The sequence below is a fragment of the Xylocopa sonorina genome, chromosome 11, assembly GCF_050948175.1.
Source record: "Xylocopa sonorina isolate GNS202 chromosome 11, iyXylSono1_principal, whole genome shotgun sequence".
Lineage (NCBI taxonomy): Eukaryota > Metazoa > Arthropoda > Insecta > Hymenoptera > Apidae > Xylocopa > Xylocopa sonorina.
The window spans coordinates 10630715-10645795 of record NC_135203.1 but is presented as its reverse complement, the minus strand read 5'-3'; the positions used below and the strand labels follow the sequence as shown (position 1 = coordinate 10645795).

Genomic DNA, 15081 nt, shown 5'->3' with positions numbered 1-15081 from the left:
TGAATAATATCAATAGGAGATCGCGTTGCAATCCGCGTAAATCGCAACAGAGATTTCGTTGTCGAGCGTATTTCACGGCGAAATATGCAAATTCGCGTACGGCGCGAGAACGCAATGTCAATAATATCGTTTCGGAACGATACCAACGCAACTGCGCTCTTCCTTCAGGGTGACGGGAAACGTCGAGAAGTGTGACGAAAATGACGGACGTGAGAACGTTTGGCTATGAAAGACGAAGAGAAAAACCAACAAGACAGATTCCTTTAAAAATATTCATTTCATTCGATCTTTAGACTTCTTCCAGATATATACCTATATATATATATATTTATATATATCTATATATATGAACAAGTTTCCGCAATATCAGTAATCTGTACAAAGTGATATCTTTTTATACGACAGTATAAAAATACCGTTTCGATACGATCTCCACAGAACTCCGCGAGTTAAGCGGCTGTTTTCAGCAGAACCAAACAACGCTCCTGGCGACAATTTAAAAAAAAAAAAGGACGAGGTCTAAATCGTTCAACGAGTATACACCCACTATAATACATACATTTATAATAAGACAGAATCTCTCCGAACAGGCAATACTGCGTAACTTTCTTTCCTTCGACTACGATACACAACGACCGCTCTTCGTCGGCGTGTAACAGAGACATATAATAATTTTTCTCGTTCTATCTCTCTATCTATCTCTATTTCTATCTGTCTCTCTCTCTCTCTCTCCCTCTCACTCCTTCTTTCTCTCTCTCTCTCTCTCTTTCTTTCCAACAATCGTCAGAAAAGGTACATACTTGTATAGGTACAATGAGCGTCGGGCCGTGCACGGCCGACAAGGGTGGTTCCTCTTATCGTTGAATCTCAACGAGAGCAAAAACGAGGGGAAATACAGCATGCGGACTAAACGGATCGCGAACAATAATGGGGCACGAGTGTAATTTTCCGTGGAACGTCAAGAAGAGAACGGCAGGCGCAATAGTGGTGATAAATCAAAGAAGCGACAACACCGGTCTGGTTTCCCCACCGTGTGAAGGAGGGACGAAACTGAAGAAGGATGAGCAAGGACTAGCTAAAAGTTGGGATCGGACAGACTTTCTTCATTCTCAGGACGGAGAAACGCAAGACAGAACTCGAACGAGCCGCTGTGGGTTCAACTGAACTCGGCCACTCGCATTGCCCTTCGCGCGAAGAACGAAGAACAATCGGAGGAACCAGGGGACAAACTGGACTAGTAGAATACGACAGGCGAAGACAGGGTAGATCGAAGGAAAAAAAAGGAAATGGGCAGAGTTCGATGTTCGTGACTCGTGTTTCTCTGTTTCTCTCTGTTTCTTGTTCGGTTAGTTGGCCACCTTCTCCCGTTTCAGGGAGCCGAATTCTTCCAGCATCGCTTGTAGCCCTTCGGGAACTCGTCCGGCGTCCAATTCCTGTCCCCACTGTCGATACTGAAAGGAAAATAACGAACACGGGTTAAACGAGCTTTCAGCTGATACGCGATCGAAACGTTCAGTCTAATACCAAAAGCGATCTTCGGAACTCTAAAGGAACTGGATAGGTTCAGGGGTGACGATACGGGATAAGCTTTCTCCTCTTTTTTCTCTCGGCTAGGATGGTCTTCTATGGTGGAAATGATCGTTCAGGACAAGCGTTGAAGTGAACGTAGGATAATTGTCAGGAGAAACTGCAAAGGAACCTTAGAACGTAATAAACCGGAAGTGGCTGCGTTCTTTACTCTCATTGATAAATGGTATCGACGTACCTTTTGAAAGCTTTTAAACGATCTGATTTACTTACGTTCATTCGACCGATTCACAGACACTATTTAAGACTATCGACGAGATCAATCGAACAAGAAGCTCCTGTTAATCGGGCAAAGTTTCGAAAAAATGATATTTCGATTCGCCATAGGAAACTCGATAAGTTCAGCCCTCGAACAAATAAAGAAGGAAGGGCAGTCTGAACGAAAATTATAGAATTTTCCAACTGTTACGTGGAGGAGGAGCCCTATCGTTTTCCGGGTACCGAAACTAATTCTGAAAACTTCAGAGCTCCCATTACTCCGTTCGAAAAAAAAAAAGAAAATAAGGAAAGAAGTAGGGGATAAGGTAAGGAAAAACGGCGACATGTTTACGGTTCTTCGGAAAAAGTTCGTGTCCTCAGATGTTCGTCCCCACCCCCTTCGTCTTGTCCCGACGCGGGAATTTACGATATTAACGCACGCGGAAAATACAAACGCGGGGTCCGCGTTAGATTCCGGGACGGCTGTAACTCTTTTCCAAACGCGGCTGGTAGAAGACGCTCGCGATTGCATAATCGAGAACACGTACGAGTTGAAAAACGCCGGAATAATAGGCGCATAACTCACTTGGCAGCCGCGGGAACTTCTTCCCGAGAGAAAGGATTTATTATCGTCCCGTTGCACGGGACGCAGCCACGGGATAGGGGAGGGGGATGTAACGCGCGAAATATGATGTAGAAATCATCGTGAATAAGACGATGGAAGGTAAAGGGGTAGCAGAGGTTCGAATGGTCGACTCACCATCTCCAGTTCCTTTCGAAGTGCGAGCACAGCCTTTTCACGATCGGCCACCAGCTCTTCGAGGTATTGATACCTCAGCTTCTTTCGAGCACGGCACTCCCTCGCACTCTGGCGACTTCGTTCTGGAAAAATAAACAGAGACGACGTGAAAACCCGAGGAAACGACGTCGTCGGTGTTAGTGGAACGTCTCGAGGAAGCATCTCACAATTTTTACCCGCTATCCCGCAAAAAGCGTTCAATTTTTTGAGTAGCTGCGCGCCATCGTTGGCCGTTCGATGTTTTCTTAGGCGCGAAACGGTCTGAATCGAAAAGGCGATTACTGGAGGTAGGGAAAAGGTTAAGGGAAGCCAAAGAAACGGGCGCGTGTAACGCAGCCGCCGCTTCTTTTGTGAATTTTTCACGCGAGATCAGCCACGCCGGGAGCGAAACGCGTTGGACGTTAATAATTCAAAATAGATGTTCCGCGCGATGTCTGCCGCGCGTGAGATAAGCGGAACGAAATTCTAATAACGCTCGACAGAGTATTTTTGAAGTGGTGCTTTCTTGCGGCGGTAACTTCCAACGTGAAATGCAAATATTGCTCCGTTCTCGGGCGTCAAACCGCGCCCGTGAAAGAAATATGAACGGCTTAATGCCACGGCTGTAAAAATTCACGGCTTAATGATACCTGGAAGCGCGTTGAAACCAGCTTCGTAAAGCTCGCCGCGTATCGTGAGATTTCCTCCCGGGCGGAGACCCTTTAAGCACCGAACACCACCACCGTACCCGACTTCTCTTCGCCAGACCGAACAGTCACGATGAACAAATGGTACTGGTAAGAATTGGAAGTTCAAACTTTTCTTCGGATACGGAAATCGTTTAGGAAAAGAAAAGGAGCTTCTGTGCTCGAAATAAGAATCAAGCGGACGAACGTGTCAGCTGAGTATCGAGAAAGAGAAGTTTCCCACCGCCAAAAGAGTCGCGTCTGATTCTGCATACGAATGCCGTTACGTTCAAAGGCGTATAGTCGAATTCGAAACTGTTTCTTCCCTGCCTTGTCCGCGATTGCATGAAATAAGAAAGGGAAGCGCGTAGAATCCCTTGTAAAGTCGAAGATACCGAATCGAGCTAAGTAGCTCGCATGCTAGCAGAAACGAATGCGAAGTTTCGGCTGGTATCTGACAGCGATAAATTCGCTGGGAAAGAAACGAACGTCCATAAATATCCCATGCTTTCCATGACTTTCGCCGCCGACTGCGTACGGGGGCCACCGTAAATAATCGCGGGGAAAAAATTACAAACGAAGGTGAAAGACGCGCGCGTCCATATTGGAACGTAACTCGCGCGATAAATAAATGGTGACGCGCGATTTTTCACGCGTGCACGCGGCCGACGATATTCATGGGCGCTCCTGACGGATGGCCAACGCGGTAACGCGAGTTACGAGACGCGGAGGCTCGTTTTCGGCGCGAATCAGCGGGCAAAACGAGGCGTACCGGCTAATATCGATCGTAATCACGCGTAATTCAAGATATTGCAAATTTCCACGGCGTGATAAAGCCGTTTACGATCAAGAGTCGCGGCTATTATCGCGTCTACGGCTCGGTGAGCGCGCGTTTTACGGGGCAATAAACGTCCCTGCCCAACCCTCGTCTACAACTCGCGAGCTTTCTTTCTTTAAAGGAACGCCGTGTCCAGGAATACCGGGAGGCATTCGACGACAAGAGCTTCGGCTTTTCGATGGATTTGAAAGGGGCATTCTATCGGAAAGGGATCGATCGCGTAGCGTCGTTGATGGGTGCACGCCGTCACAGGAAGAATCGATTGATTCGTAGCCGTCCCGTAGAAATGAAACGTTCCCACGCAGCCAATTTGCGGGTCCATTTAGGAGGATCCGGCATCTGGGCGAGATCGAACGACCTCTGTCTGGCACGAACAAAGGTCTGGAACCGAGGTGTATCCAGGCGAGAGGAGCCGATCAGAACGCGTGGGGGATCGTGCGCGTGAATCAAATTAAGAAGAATGGGATTTACGACGCTTATCGAGGGGCTAGGAGGAACAGGAAGCGATCGCGGCGGTGCGATAAATTTCCGGTGTCGAGGTGCCGGCTGGTGGTAGCGTCTTCATTCGATAGTCGCAGATTCGTTGGGAGAGAGCGAGAAAAGTTGGACGGAAGATTGCGAAATCGCGAGATAGAGGAGCAGGGGGTTGGTAGTGGGTGTGAACCTTCGGTCAGACGGTTCGGTAGCTGCACGGGATTGCGGCGACGGAAGTTGGTCGATCGTAAAACGAGCTTAAATCTCACCAGCTTTATTTTCTCCTCGACGGTGGAAAGCAGTTCGCGCTTGCAGAGGGCGAGAGAGGGTGTACGAAAACCTCGGACACGTAGAAGGATTCTCGCGTGTACAGGGAAGTGTGAATTGCAGAACACACCCCTTCGAGTCGCCGCGGCGCGGGATCATTTGAGAACATCGGTTCGCGGCAGTGAGTTGACCCGGTATAAATATTCATCCGTTCGGGGATAAATATTCGTACCGTGTCTCGAGAGCGTAGGACCGTCGCCGTGTGCATTTCTCACGTGTCCCTGTGTAAACGCGGGCCAGTTACACCGTGTTTTCTCGGCCAACACGCCGCTGAAAATGCAAACCCAGGCGTTAACTTCTTAAGGGCGGAATGGAAATACAATTGGCCGACCGCAACCAGGGAAGAACGATTCGCCGCGGCTGGGGTGGCGGAACCCCGTTTGGGAATGAGTGCAGGAAGGAATTTCGTAGCAGAAGTTACAGTGTTCATTTGCATGTACATTGTATCGCCGTGTATAGGATAGCCGCGGGCTTGTAAGGGTGGGAAGTCTGTTATCGCATAAAATTTCGTTCTATACTTTTATCCGACGCATATTTCCTCGTGAAGATAAGATTCTCGTAAATCGGGACGTTAATGCTAAGTATAAAAGTGAAATAGATTACGCGTATGAATATGTAAATTCTTACCAAGCTTGGCCTTCATGTCCGTCTTGTCGGACGCCTTCCTTCCGGGCTTCCGTCCCCTCTTACCCCCCTCTTTCCGATCACCGCGAGATCCCTCCTGGAATAAAAGAGAATCGGGTGATTTAGCGTAATCGAAAAATAGCGTCGAACACGGCCGGCGGAACCGGGCGGAAAAACGATCGGCAATGGAAAAACAGAGGAGGAAGAAAACAAATCCGTAGCAATTAAAGGTTCGTTACAAAAATAACAGTTTCGGACAGCGGAAAATCGTGCGGAATAAAGGGTGGAACGGGGTCGAAGCTTTTGGACGGGAAACGTTTACAATCCGGTCGAGGGTTGTCCGTGTCACAAACAATTGTAAAATACATTGGAGACCAAAATAGATAGGGAAATGCGGGCACGTGCGGCGAGAAAAATTTGGTACGCGGTCCCCGGTTACCGGGCGGAATCTCGGCAGCGAAACGGGTAGCAGCCAGATCTGAAAGTGGATAATACGAATCCCCACGGCGACGTAACGCCCGCCTGATCCGTTGTTTCTTTCTGCCACTGATTAATATCTCGAACGAGCCGGTTCGAGCACGCGGAGAACAACGTCCGACATTTTCAATGGAAACAAAAGCTTATTGAGTCCCGAAAAGAGCAGACAGAGAGAAAGGGAGGAGAGAGAAATAGCGGGGCTAGCTCCGCTAAAAGCTCTATCGGAGCAACTCTAAAGCGCACCGCAGACGTTTACCGTCAGCCACGTCGACGAGTTTTCGTCCCTGGAATAACTGTGTCGGCAAATAACGCCCTTTAACCGTGGCTCGAAAGCCCAGACGGCGCCTCTTCCCGTCGAAAATCGTTAACTTTCGAACGCGTCATCGACCGACATCGAGCTGTTCCGGTAAATCGAAAGACGTTACTCAAAGTCGAGGCGTCTTAAGAAGAATCAACGTTTACAGCTCGATTGGTTAACGGCCGGGAAGAAAAGAAGGAAGAGAGGCGAGTGTAACGCGCGTGGGATAGGCGTGTCCCCGGCGCAGCTACCCCATACACGAGCCGTTAAAATTTACGCGTCCCTAGAGCACGGTTGTCGCGACGAGCAGAGGCGGCCGCAGGCTTAGCTATGCATGTACTCACGAGTGACAAAATACAAATTCAGTCCCCTTTTAGGGAAGCTGTTTACCTTCGGCCCTATCCTTTTCCTCTCAATCCTATCTGGTATTAAATCTCCTCGAATCCTCTTTCTTCTCCTCGACCGCTTCCGACTTCTTTGCCCGCCTACCTCGTTCACCCTCGCACCCCCTAGTCTCATCCGTCTAACTCTCTCTCTCTCCACTACTTTCACTCCCTACGCGGCTACGACTCTTCGCGCGGCGGCTCTTTGTGGGTAGAAAATGGAATTGATGTTCCACGATGGGTATAGGAGATACAGGAAACGCGCAGACAAGAGGTTTCGAGGGCGCGTGTCTGCGCACGCGGTTTATCGCCGGACACGCTTTACGGGCGACGTTATGGGTAATTAACTCGCGCCAAGACGGTCGAATCGAGAGAAATCGGATCGATCGGTGTTTCGTTGGCTCCCGCGATGGGTTATTCGGGTCACGGCTCGCCAGGCGCCGGAAGAGTAGGAACCCGTCAAACCTCCCCGCTGACAGTGACACTTCCGTCGATTTCCTGGTCGCCCCTATCGCGTACGGCTTGCTACCTGCACCGCCATCCCTGCGCCTGACAATTCCACTCGGATTCCTGACGTCTATCCGATCGTCGAGGGTAGCGATTCCCTCGTATCCGGACTTCGTCCATCATCCGCTAAAATCCTCCCGTCGATTCGCGCCGTCTCGGCACGCTTAACGCTTCTGCCTTCCGATTCCCAACCCTGTTACCTTCTTCATTTTCGAACCCTTCCGCGAGGCGGCCGTCAAGTAAAACCGACTGGAATGTTGGAAACCGGCAGGATCTCCCTTTCGTCTTCTTTTTTTCTTCTTTTTCTTCTTCGTTCGAGAGACGAGAGATGGGAGAAGGGAGGAGGGAGATTGCATCGGAGCGGCCTAGTCGGATGCTCGATAGAGAATACGTGGCAGGAACGCATAGACCGGAAGCCCGTAAACCGCACTGTACACAATCGAGCACAGAGGCTTTGTAGTTTCGCAGTTCGCCGGCCGATTCCCTCTTACGCGTATTTCTCGAGCGCAAAGGCCGGGTTACGCGGCTCAGTTCGTGCCAAGGCTCTTCGTTCCGCGTCGAGCGCGATTTAATCTAACAGCGTTAACGCACGACTCGTCGCCGCGGCACGCTATTACCCGCGACAGAGTTTGTGCGTACCATCGAGCCACCGGTACTTGGTCGAGCTCTCGTGTCAAAGGCGATCTCGCACCCTATTAAGAAGAGTTAAAGAATCGAGCGATCGCGTCGCTCCTCGTCCCCGTAGCGCGTCTGGTTTCGATAACCTATCGTATCTGCTTTCCACGCTGACGAATATCAACGGAACGATTAATCCAGAGGCCACACCTATCCAGAGATAGTGTCACGCTTATTAATGTCGCAAGATCGCGATTGCTATGCCAGAAATCTTATCCATCTGCCGTTTCCGCGAATCGATTCGACCGGCAGAGAATGGGACAGCAATTACGCGTACGCGCAAGGACGAATTCATATGGAAACGCGGGAGGACAACCGTGACATCCTGTCCGACTGGCTGAGGCTAAAAGTTCCGCCTCGTGGAAAGCTCGTGGAGTTCGGTTCGCGACGAGGACAAAATGGAACGCCTCGATCGACAACCACTGCCCAGCCATTCGAACATCCACGGATAAAAATTCCTTCGCTGAATTACTCTACGCGGGATTTCTATCCGCGCTAATGAAGTATTTGCACATCTCGTCCGGAGTCCTCTCGTTCGATTCGATTCATTCCACGGGAGCCTCACACCATCGCGAAGCGTAGGATTGTAAACCCCTACTACCCCGCTGCTCCTCGATCCCGCCACCTCGTTATTATTTCAAAATTCTCCGGAGAACCGCCAGGAAAATGACGGGGGAGATTTTCAAAGGTGGAGAGAGAAAAAACGAGAAGGGACGGTGGTCGTTTTTCACGAATGCATTTACGGTTCGTTCGTAACCACCCGCGAAAATAACGTTCGTTAACACGCGAGCCTCGTTCCTTCTAGTCGACGGAACAACTTTCGGACGATCGCCTCTCGAGTGGAAAGTCTTTAATTACAAAGGGTACGAGGGAGGACCTCGCCCGGCCGTTCCATCCTTTCGCCTCCCCCACGGCTCTTCTCCGCGAGCCAGACCGCTCTCAAATTTCACGGAAAGAACTCGTCGTTCAATTAATTTTCATTATTAACGGAATTACTCCCGGAGTCCCTTAGCGAGACTCTCTTAAACGCGTTTAGCCACCCCATCCGCCCAGCCACCCCTTCGCCCGCCGATCTCCTCCGCTCGGCTACATCGAAATCTTTCCGGCACGCTCGTCGCGGTCTCGCTTTCCGTCTGTCCCCGTCGTTTTTCGCTCTTCCTGGTCTCTCGTCCTCGTTCGTTCTCGCCGTTTCGCGCGCACCGTCCGCGACCTCGACGACGCGGTCTCTCGTTAACGCGGCTAATTTTAAGCTGTTTAAACGGCCGTATCGAAATTTGCCAAAGTGTTCGTCGTGTCTTCCGACGCCAAGCGGAACGTTTCTCGCCGCCGTCGTCGCGGAGGATGAGTCACGAGGAGAAATAAAACGTGCTCGGAGTTTCGCGCGTCAAGGTGCCAATGCAAATCTATGCCTCACGGGCGTTATCGAGACGACTTTCCTCGAGAGTGATAGAGTATCTTAGAGATTTCTAGCAACGTTCGAACGAGACGAACCGCCTTTGCGTTTTTCTTTCTACCTCTTGACAGGCCGTACGCATTCTGCAGTTACGTATTCAGGTTTCGTTCTAGGCTCGAATCGATGTCTACGTTGCCTCGATGTACAAAGTACTCTCGAAACTCGCGAAGCTCTGATACACTCGTTTCTAGCGAATAATCGATAAAATCGTGTCGCGAGAATCTCTCTTTTAATTCGCGTACTTCCAAGATCTTCGCTCGGGTCGCTAAATCTTTTCTCGGCAAGTGGTGCGAACCTCGTAGATCCTCTTACTGAATACCCTGCACAGGGAAACTAGCCAAATGCGGCGAGCATCGCGAACACGCGAGAGAGAGAGAGAGAGAGAGAGAGAGAGAGAGAGAGAGAGAGAGAGAGAGAGAGAGAGAGAGAGAGAGAGAGAGAGAGAGTTACATTCGTAGCCGTCGAACGACACCGAGCTCCGTCCCTACGAATCCGTAATGCGTATTGCAAAGAACAGTTCCCTCGCGATTTACGTGGCCAGAACCTCTCGCTTGTAAAACGCGAAGCATCGGACGAGCGTGCAACGCTCGCTGTTACCGGATCCACCGAGCGCACTACCTTATTATTACCTCCGTTCACCGAAGGTTGCACGATCCTCCGGTGCTCTTTCAGCGATGACCTATAAAGTGAATCTCGCGAGAGGAAGCGGCGACTTGAACAAGGTCCTATGCGCATCCAACAGAGTTTAACACCGCTAGAATCGCACGAGTGTTCTCCAAAAGGCGGGTTCTTCCTTTACAGCGAACGTGGACCTCCGAATGAAAATTCCTGGCGATATCTCCGTCGCGATTATTTCGCATTACTCTGAACGCTGGGGGACTTCCTGAATGACCTAAAAAACGATGTACAATGTGACGCGCGAGACCAAGAACGTAACAAGATCCAAGGATGGAATACGCGCGAACGGCATTCTCGTTGCAGCCAGGTGCGAATAGAAGACAAAGAACGGTCGGCAAAAAAATGGAGGCGACACCGGGAACGCGCGTAAAAGCCTCCTTGGGCTTTTCCACGTCATTGTTCAACGGAGAACGAACGCGGGCCGGATGGGAGACGAAGAAAGAGGAAGGAGGGGGGCGAAGGAAGCCTCGTAATTTTCCAACCGCGCCGTGGACGCCGGTGTGTAACAATGAACGGGGGAGGTTCCGCGAGCACAATGGCAAAACGCCACGGTGAAATTATCCCACGAAAATCCCGTAAATTCAACGGCCGCGCGTCCTATCGTTTCCCGCGCTAAATCCGCGATCCACCCATCCGAATCTACCATCGTTCCCAGACGTAACCACCGTGGTTACGATACCGCTCTTCTCCTCGAGCGATCTCTGGAAAATTTCGCTGCCGACTCGCGGCCGTCCGATTGCGATTTCTAAATCCGTAGCCACGCGTTCAAGGTAAACATTGCTCGCTCTACATGGGATGCTCTAATTGTCCAACGTCGCGCGGCACAAGAGCGGTTTCCAGAGCTGCTACTCCTTTTGCTACTTAGCATCGCCCCGAACGTATCCCACGACGCGCGTCTAACGAAGGATCGACGCGATTGCGCTTTCGCGGATCTCGCTCGGGAAAAAGTTCCATCGAGCTTGCAACGATAAGCAACCGCCGTAAGAGATTTACGAACCGTGGAACATCTGTCGCGACGATGTTGCCGTTCGCCATGGTTCGATTGCTTCGCAAACCTATCGAGATCTCGATAGAACGGAGAGAGAGAGAGAGAGAGAGCTGCGCTACGGGATTGCCTGCGAAATACCTTCCACCTACCGGCATTCATCTCCTAACGATCGAGCTAAAAACGTCCAAGGATTTATGGCGTCGCGGTGTTGTTGAAACCCTATTGGTATCGACCTAGTTTAAGCGAACCTATTTCAGCGCGAAATACTTTGTTTCTCCGGCGGCTGGACTCGCTTTCTAAACGCGAATCTCTTCGTCCGATTGCGGACCAACTCGTGATAATGTTTTTTTCTGAATTTCATTTCCAGCGCATCCTTATCCTCTCTCGCAGCGCGAGTCGCGGCACACGGCGATTCCGTAAACGCTATTCAATAGTTATCAGCGACATGAGTAAACAAGGTGGCTCCTCGTATCGAGTTTCTCGCGTCGAGAAGCTCAGCACCGTTCAAATCCGAAAAGTGTTTGCCAACAACCTCGATATCGGAATGTAAATTTCGACGATGGCTGTAGTAACAAAGTAGCAACGATGGAAAATATCGGCTGCCGTTCGAGTCGCTTGACGAAGCAATCGCGAGAAGAAACGGTGCCATAGGAATTTTCTCGAACTCGCTCAATAAAATCGAACGAAACGATAACAGCGAAATATCCTGCTCCGATCGGAAAGCGTTCAGTCCGTGAAAAAACGTTCTCGAGAATCGGGTGAAATTAAAATACGCCAGTAAACGACGGCGGACATCGAATTCGATTAAGCGCGATACACCGTCTTAAGGTTCGATTTAGCGCGGGTTATGGGAACGAAAGTAACGCGGATTTGAATCGCGAACGCATTGAAACGCAAAAGCATTTATCGCCAGGGTGGCGATATACGTTGGTCCGTAAAATAGCCACCCCTTATATCCGTATACCATGTATATACCATAGTTTTCACGATTAACATCACCGTTTTCCCCCCGCGACGAATGCATACCGTTGAATTGCGCAGTAGCGTCGCGTGTGGGCGACCAAGTAAAACGGTATACACCAGACTTGACCGGCATTTCGAGCGTAATGACGTCGTAGTAGATCACGCGATAATCAACGAAATTTAAAAGGTTCCGCGCGCCCGAGTATCGGCGATCTCGATCTGTGCCGGCTAAAAAACGTGCGTGCGTACTTATTGTCGGCTGAACGGGGATAGAACCGACACGGGTGCCGTTCGTAAATGATGTGCATGTAAGCCGTTTCGAAAAACGGAGCCAATTTCACGGCGGACTCGAGAGAGGCGAGCGTCGAGTTACTCTGCTGGCGATTACGGGTGAAAAGGCTACGTGATAGAGGAAAAGTATGTAAAATGTGTATGCAGAAAACTCACCGGTGCTACGCGACGTGCGAGCTGTGTCAACTGCGCAGTTGACGGGCTAAAACGCTGTGTTCAGGGACGTCGTGCTCGGTACCGGTGCCCGAACAGTGCAACCGGTAATATTTAAGTACCACCGCGACGCGTATCGGCGATTTACCGAAACTCCCAGCACTGATTTTCAAATTCCTCCCATCTACGATCAAGTTTCGCGCCCTATTTTTCGAGCGTATCGATTGCTTCGATAACCTCAAACTACGCGATCTGCAGTTATCGAAGTTACTCGTTAATCAGTTCCCAATTCACTTCTCGTTTCGTGATTCTGCTCGAGATTTGTAATGTATTCGATTAACTACGGCATTTCGTTGATTTCTGTTCGATTAAATGCGTGACGAAATGTGTTCTTGTCACGTGGAATGTGAACCATGGTGCTCGATTGTTCTGACTGATGCGATGGACGAGAAAACTTTGAATACACGATTCGTGAGAGTTATTTGCGAACAACTTTGCCTAAGACATCTTTGTGCATTACGATACCATAATTGGCAAGCGCATGTAACGATAGGATCAAGTACCTTACGATGTTCTCTGATCGAAATAATAAAGCTGTTAATATCGATACATCATCATCCCTTGGTTTGGTAAAACATCGAAAGGTTACTAACCTTAAGAAAACGATTTCCATTTTGTTTACAATAACACCGCAAGTCCGATAGTACTAATTGCGTAATTAACAGGCGTATCAACGTTAATAAGTGGACGATATGTTGGCAGAAAATGGACTCCAATATGTTCCGCGCCTGAGGACCACGTGACAAACTAAAGACGGCAACGTCATCGTGGGGCGATCGAGGGAACGAAGAACAACGACACGTGGCGCTATCAGCCGAGAAAAATGCGAATGAACGAAACGATACAGCGACATCGAACGTCAGCTTTAGCATGCGAACACCAAGAAGAAGCACATACAAGCAAACAGTCACCCTTCGGTTCAGCTTGCCCCCCACCCCACGACCCCTTGCCAAACCTTCGATCCCGCAGGTCCTGACGTCAAACGAAAGAAACAACGCCCTTTGTCATCAATTCGAAAACAACATGCTTCGGAAAAGGAGCTGACAATTTGTACGCGCGCCCTCTTTGCACAACATGGTGTAATCTGTTTAACGCGCGTAATCTTATTGCCTGCTTTCCATGGCAGTTTGCATCACGCGAGCACGTTGTCACTTTATAGTTTCCTCGAATTGTCGACTCACCGTTTCATTTTCTACGATACACATTGGCTCCACTTCCATGACGCAAGCTGATTTACTACTTCTCGACGTCCCTCAATCGAATCCTTCGTGACACGCTTCGTTCGATCGTGATTTCGTCCTATCTTCAACACTTCGCAACGACAACGTGTGTCTGTTTACAAACACTGCAAGGTCACACAGCAGATCCCCAGACTTCTGACTATCGAGTATTTCGTATTACGTCACGATCACCGATACCAGCGCCACATACAATAAAATCGAGAAATATGCGAAGATGACATTTGAAATCGACGGCCGGTATATTCCCATACCGAATGAAATTAAGAACTTTACGTCTTAACGTTTCCGATGAGAAGAAGGAAGAAACTAACGTTGACGAAGCTAATCTTGTACCAACTTCGTGTCTTACCAATCGATACTCGAGTTCCCACACTACCACAGCGCCACACGCAATGTTACCGATTCAGCATACGGTCTTTGAATTTAAAATTAAGCGTAATGATAGTACTCGATTAGTTTGTACGTATTATAGACTAGATGAATATTCCTTGAATAGCGATAAAATAGTGACCAGAACATTAAATGTCTATGAATCAATGGTAGTTTCACACATACATATTTCATTGCTTCAATATCAAGTTAGTTACTTAGATATGTATATTCGATGCATTTTGATAAAGATTGAAACCAATAATAATGATACAACTAATATTATATTTCAATTTATTAAGAGTATTCGAGAATTCATAGATAATTACTGGCATAAGAGTATGAATATAACTTCAAATTGTAAAAAAAATTATAAAAAACTATATATAATACTGCCACAAATTGCAAACAACATGAATTTACAATAAAAATATGAAAATTAATAAATTATGAGCTGAAATATTATAAAAATTGATTTTGTCAACTCGCGACCTTCGGTAGAGTGGGGGAGTGACGACACTGGGGATGGGTATATAAGCAGTGCCAGACTGTCAAGGGCCTTTTGGCTGTCTGGACGTCGAGGCGAGAAGGTCAGGGTGAAGATGCGAATGGTTGCTTTTGGTGGCTACCTGTGGACGAACCAAGGGTAGTGGACACTTGTGGATGATTATGGACGGTAGTGGATGACAGTGGATGACAGTGGATGACAGTGGATGACAGTGGATGACAGTGGATGACAGTGGATGACAGTGGATGACAGTGGATGACAGTGGATGACGGTGGAGTAGCCAAGGATAGTGGACACTGGTGGACCATTGTGAATGATTGTGGACCATTGTGGATGATTGTGGATGATTGTGGACGATTGTGGACGATTGTGGACGATTGTGGACGATCGTGGACCACTATGGACTACTGTGGACGATCGTGGGCCACTATGGACTAATGTGGACAATCGTGGACCACTATGGAGTACTGTGGACGATCGTGGGCCACTATGGACTACTGTGGACGATCGTGGGCCACTGTGGAC

The 15081-nt window shown here is 49.0% G+C and overlaps 1 protein-coding gene across 1 annotated transcript; it reads right to left on the bottom strand.

The window, feature by feature from the left end:
* Positions 1–258: 258 nt before the first annotated feature.
* On the bottom strand, positions 259–13815 carry Reptor-bp (REPTOR-binding partner). The gene is made up of 4 exons (XM_076904352.1): positions 13620–13815; positions 5516–5609; positions 2546–2667; positions 259–1451 (listed from the first exon to the last, which is right to left on the bottom strand). The coding sequence occupies exons 1-4, from the start codon at positions 13656–13658 to the stop codon at positions 1347–1349; spliced, it is 360 nt and encodes a 119-aa protein (XP_076760467.1). The 5' UTR covers positions 13659–13815; the 3' UTR covers positions 259–1346.
* Between the last annotated feature and the right edge of the window lie 1266 nt (positions 13816–15081).

Bases quoted from the DNA above. Each gene is read 5' to 3' on its own strand.
- Reptor-bp (XM_076904352.1), bottom strand. From the start codon at position 13,658: ATGGAAGTGGAGCCAATGTGTATCGTAGAAAATGAAACG. The intron at 5,610-13,619 runs GTGAGTCGACAA...CTTTTATTCCAG, and splicing joins GTATCGTAGAAAATGAAACG to GAGGGATCTCGCGGTGATCG. The intron at 1,452-2,545 runs GTGAGTCGACCA...TTTTCCTTTCAG, and splicing joins TTCGAAAGGAACTGGAGATG to TATCGACAGTGGGGACAGGA.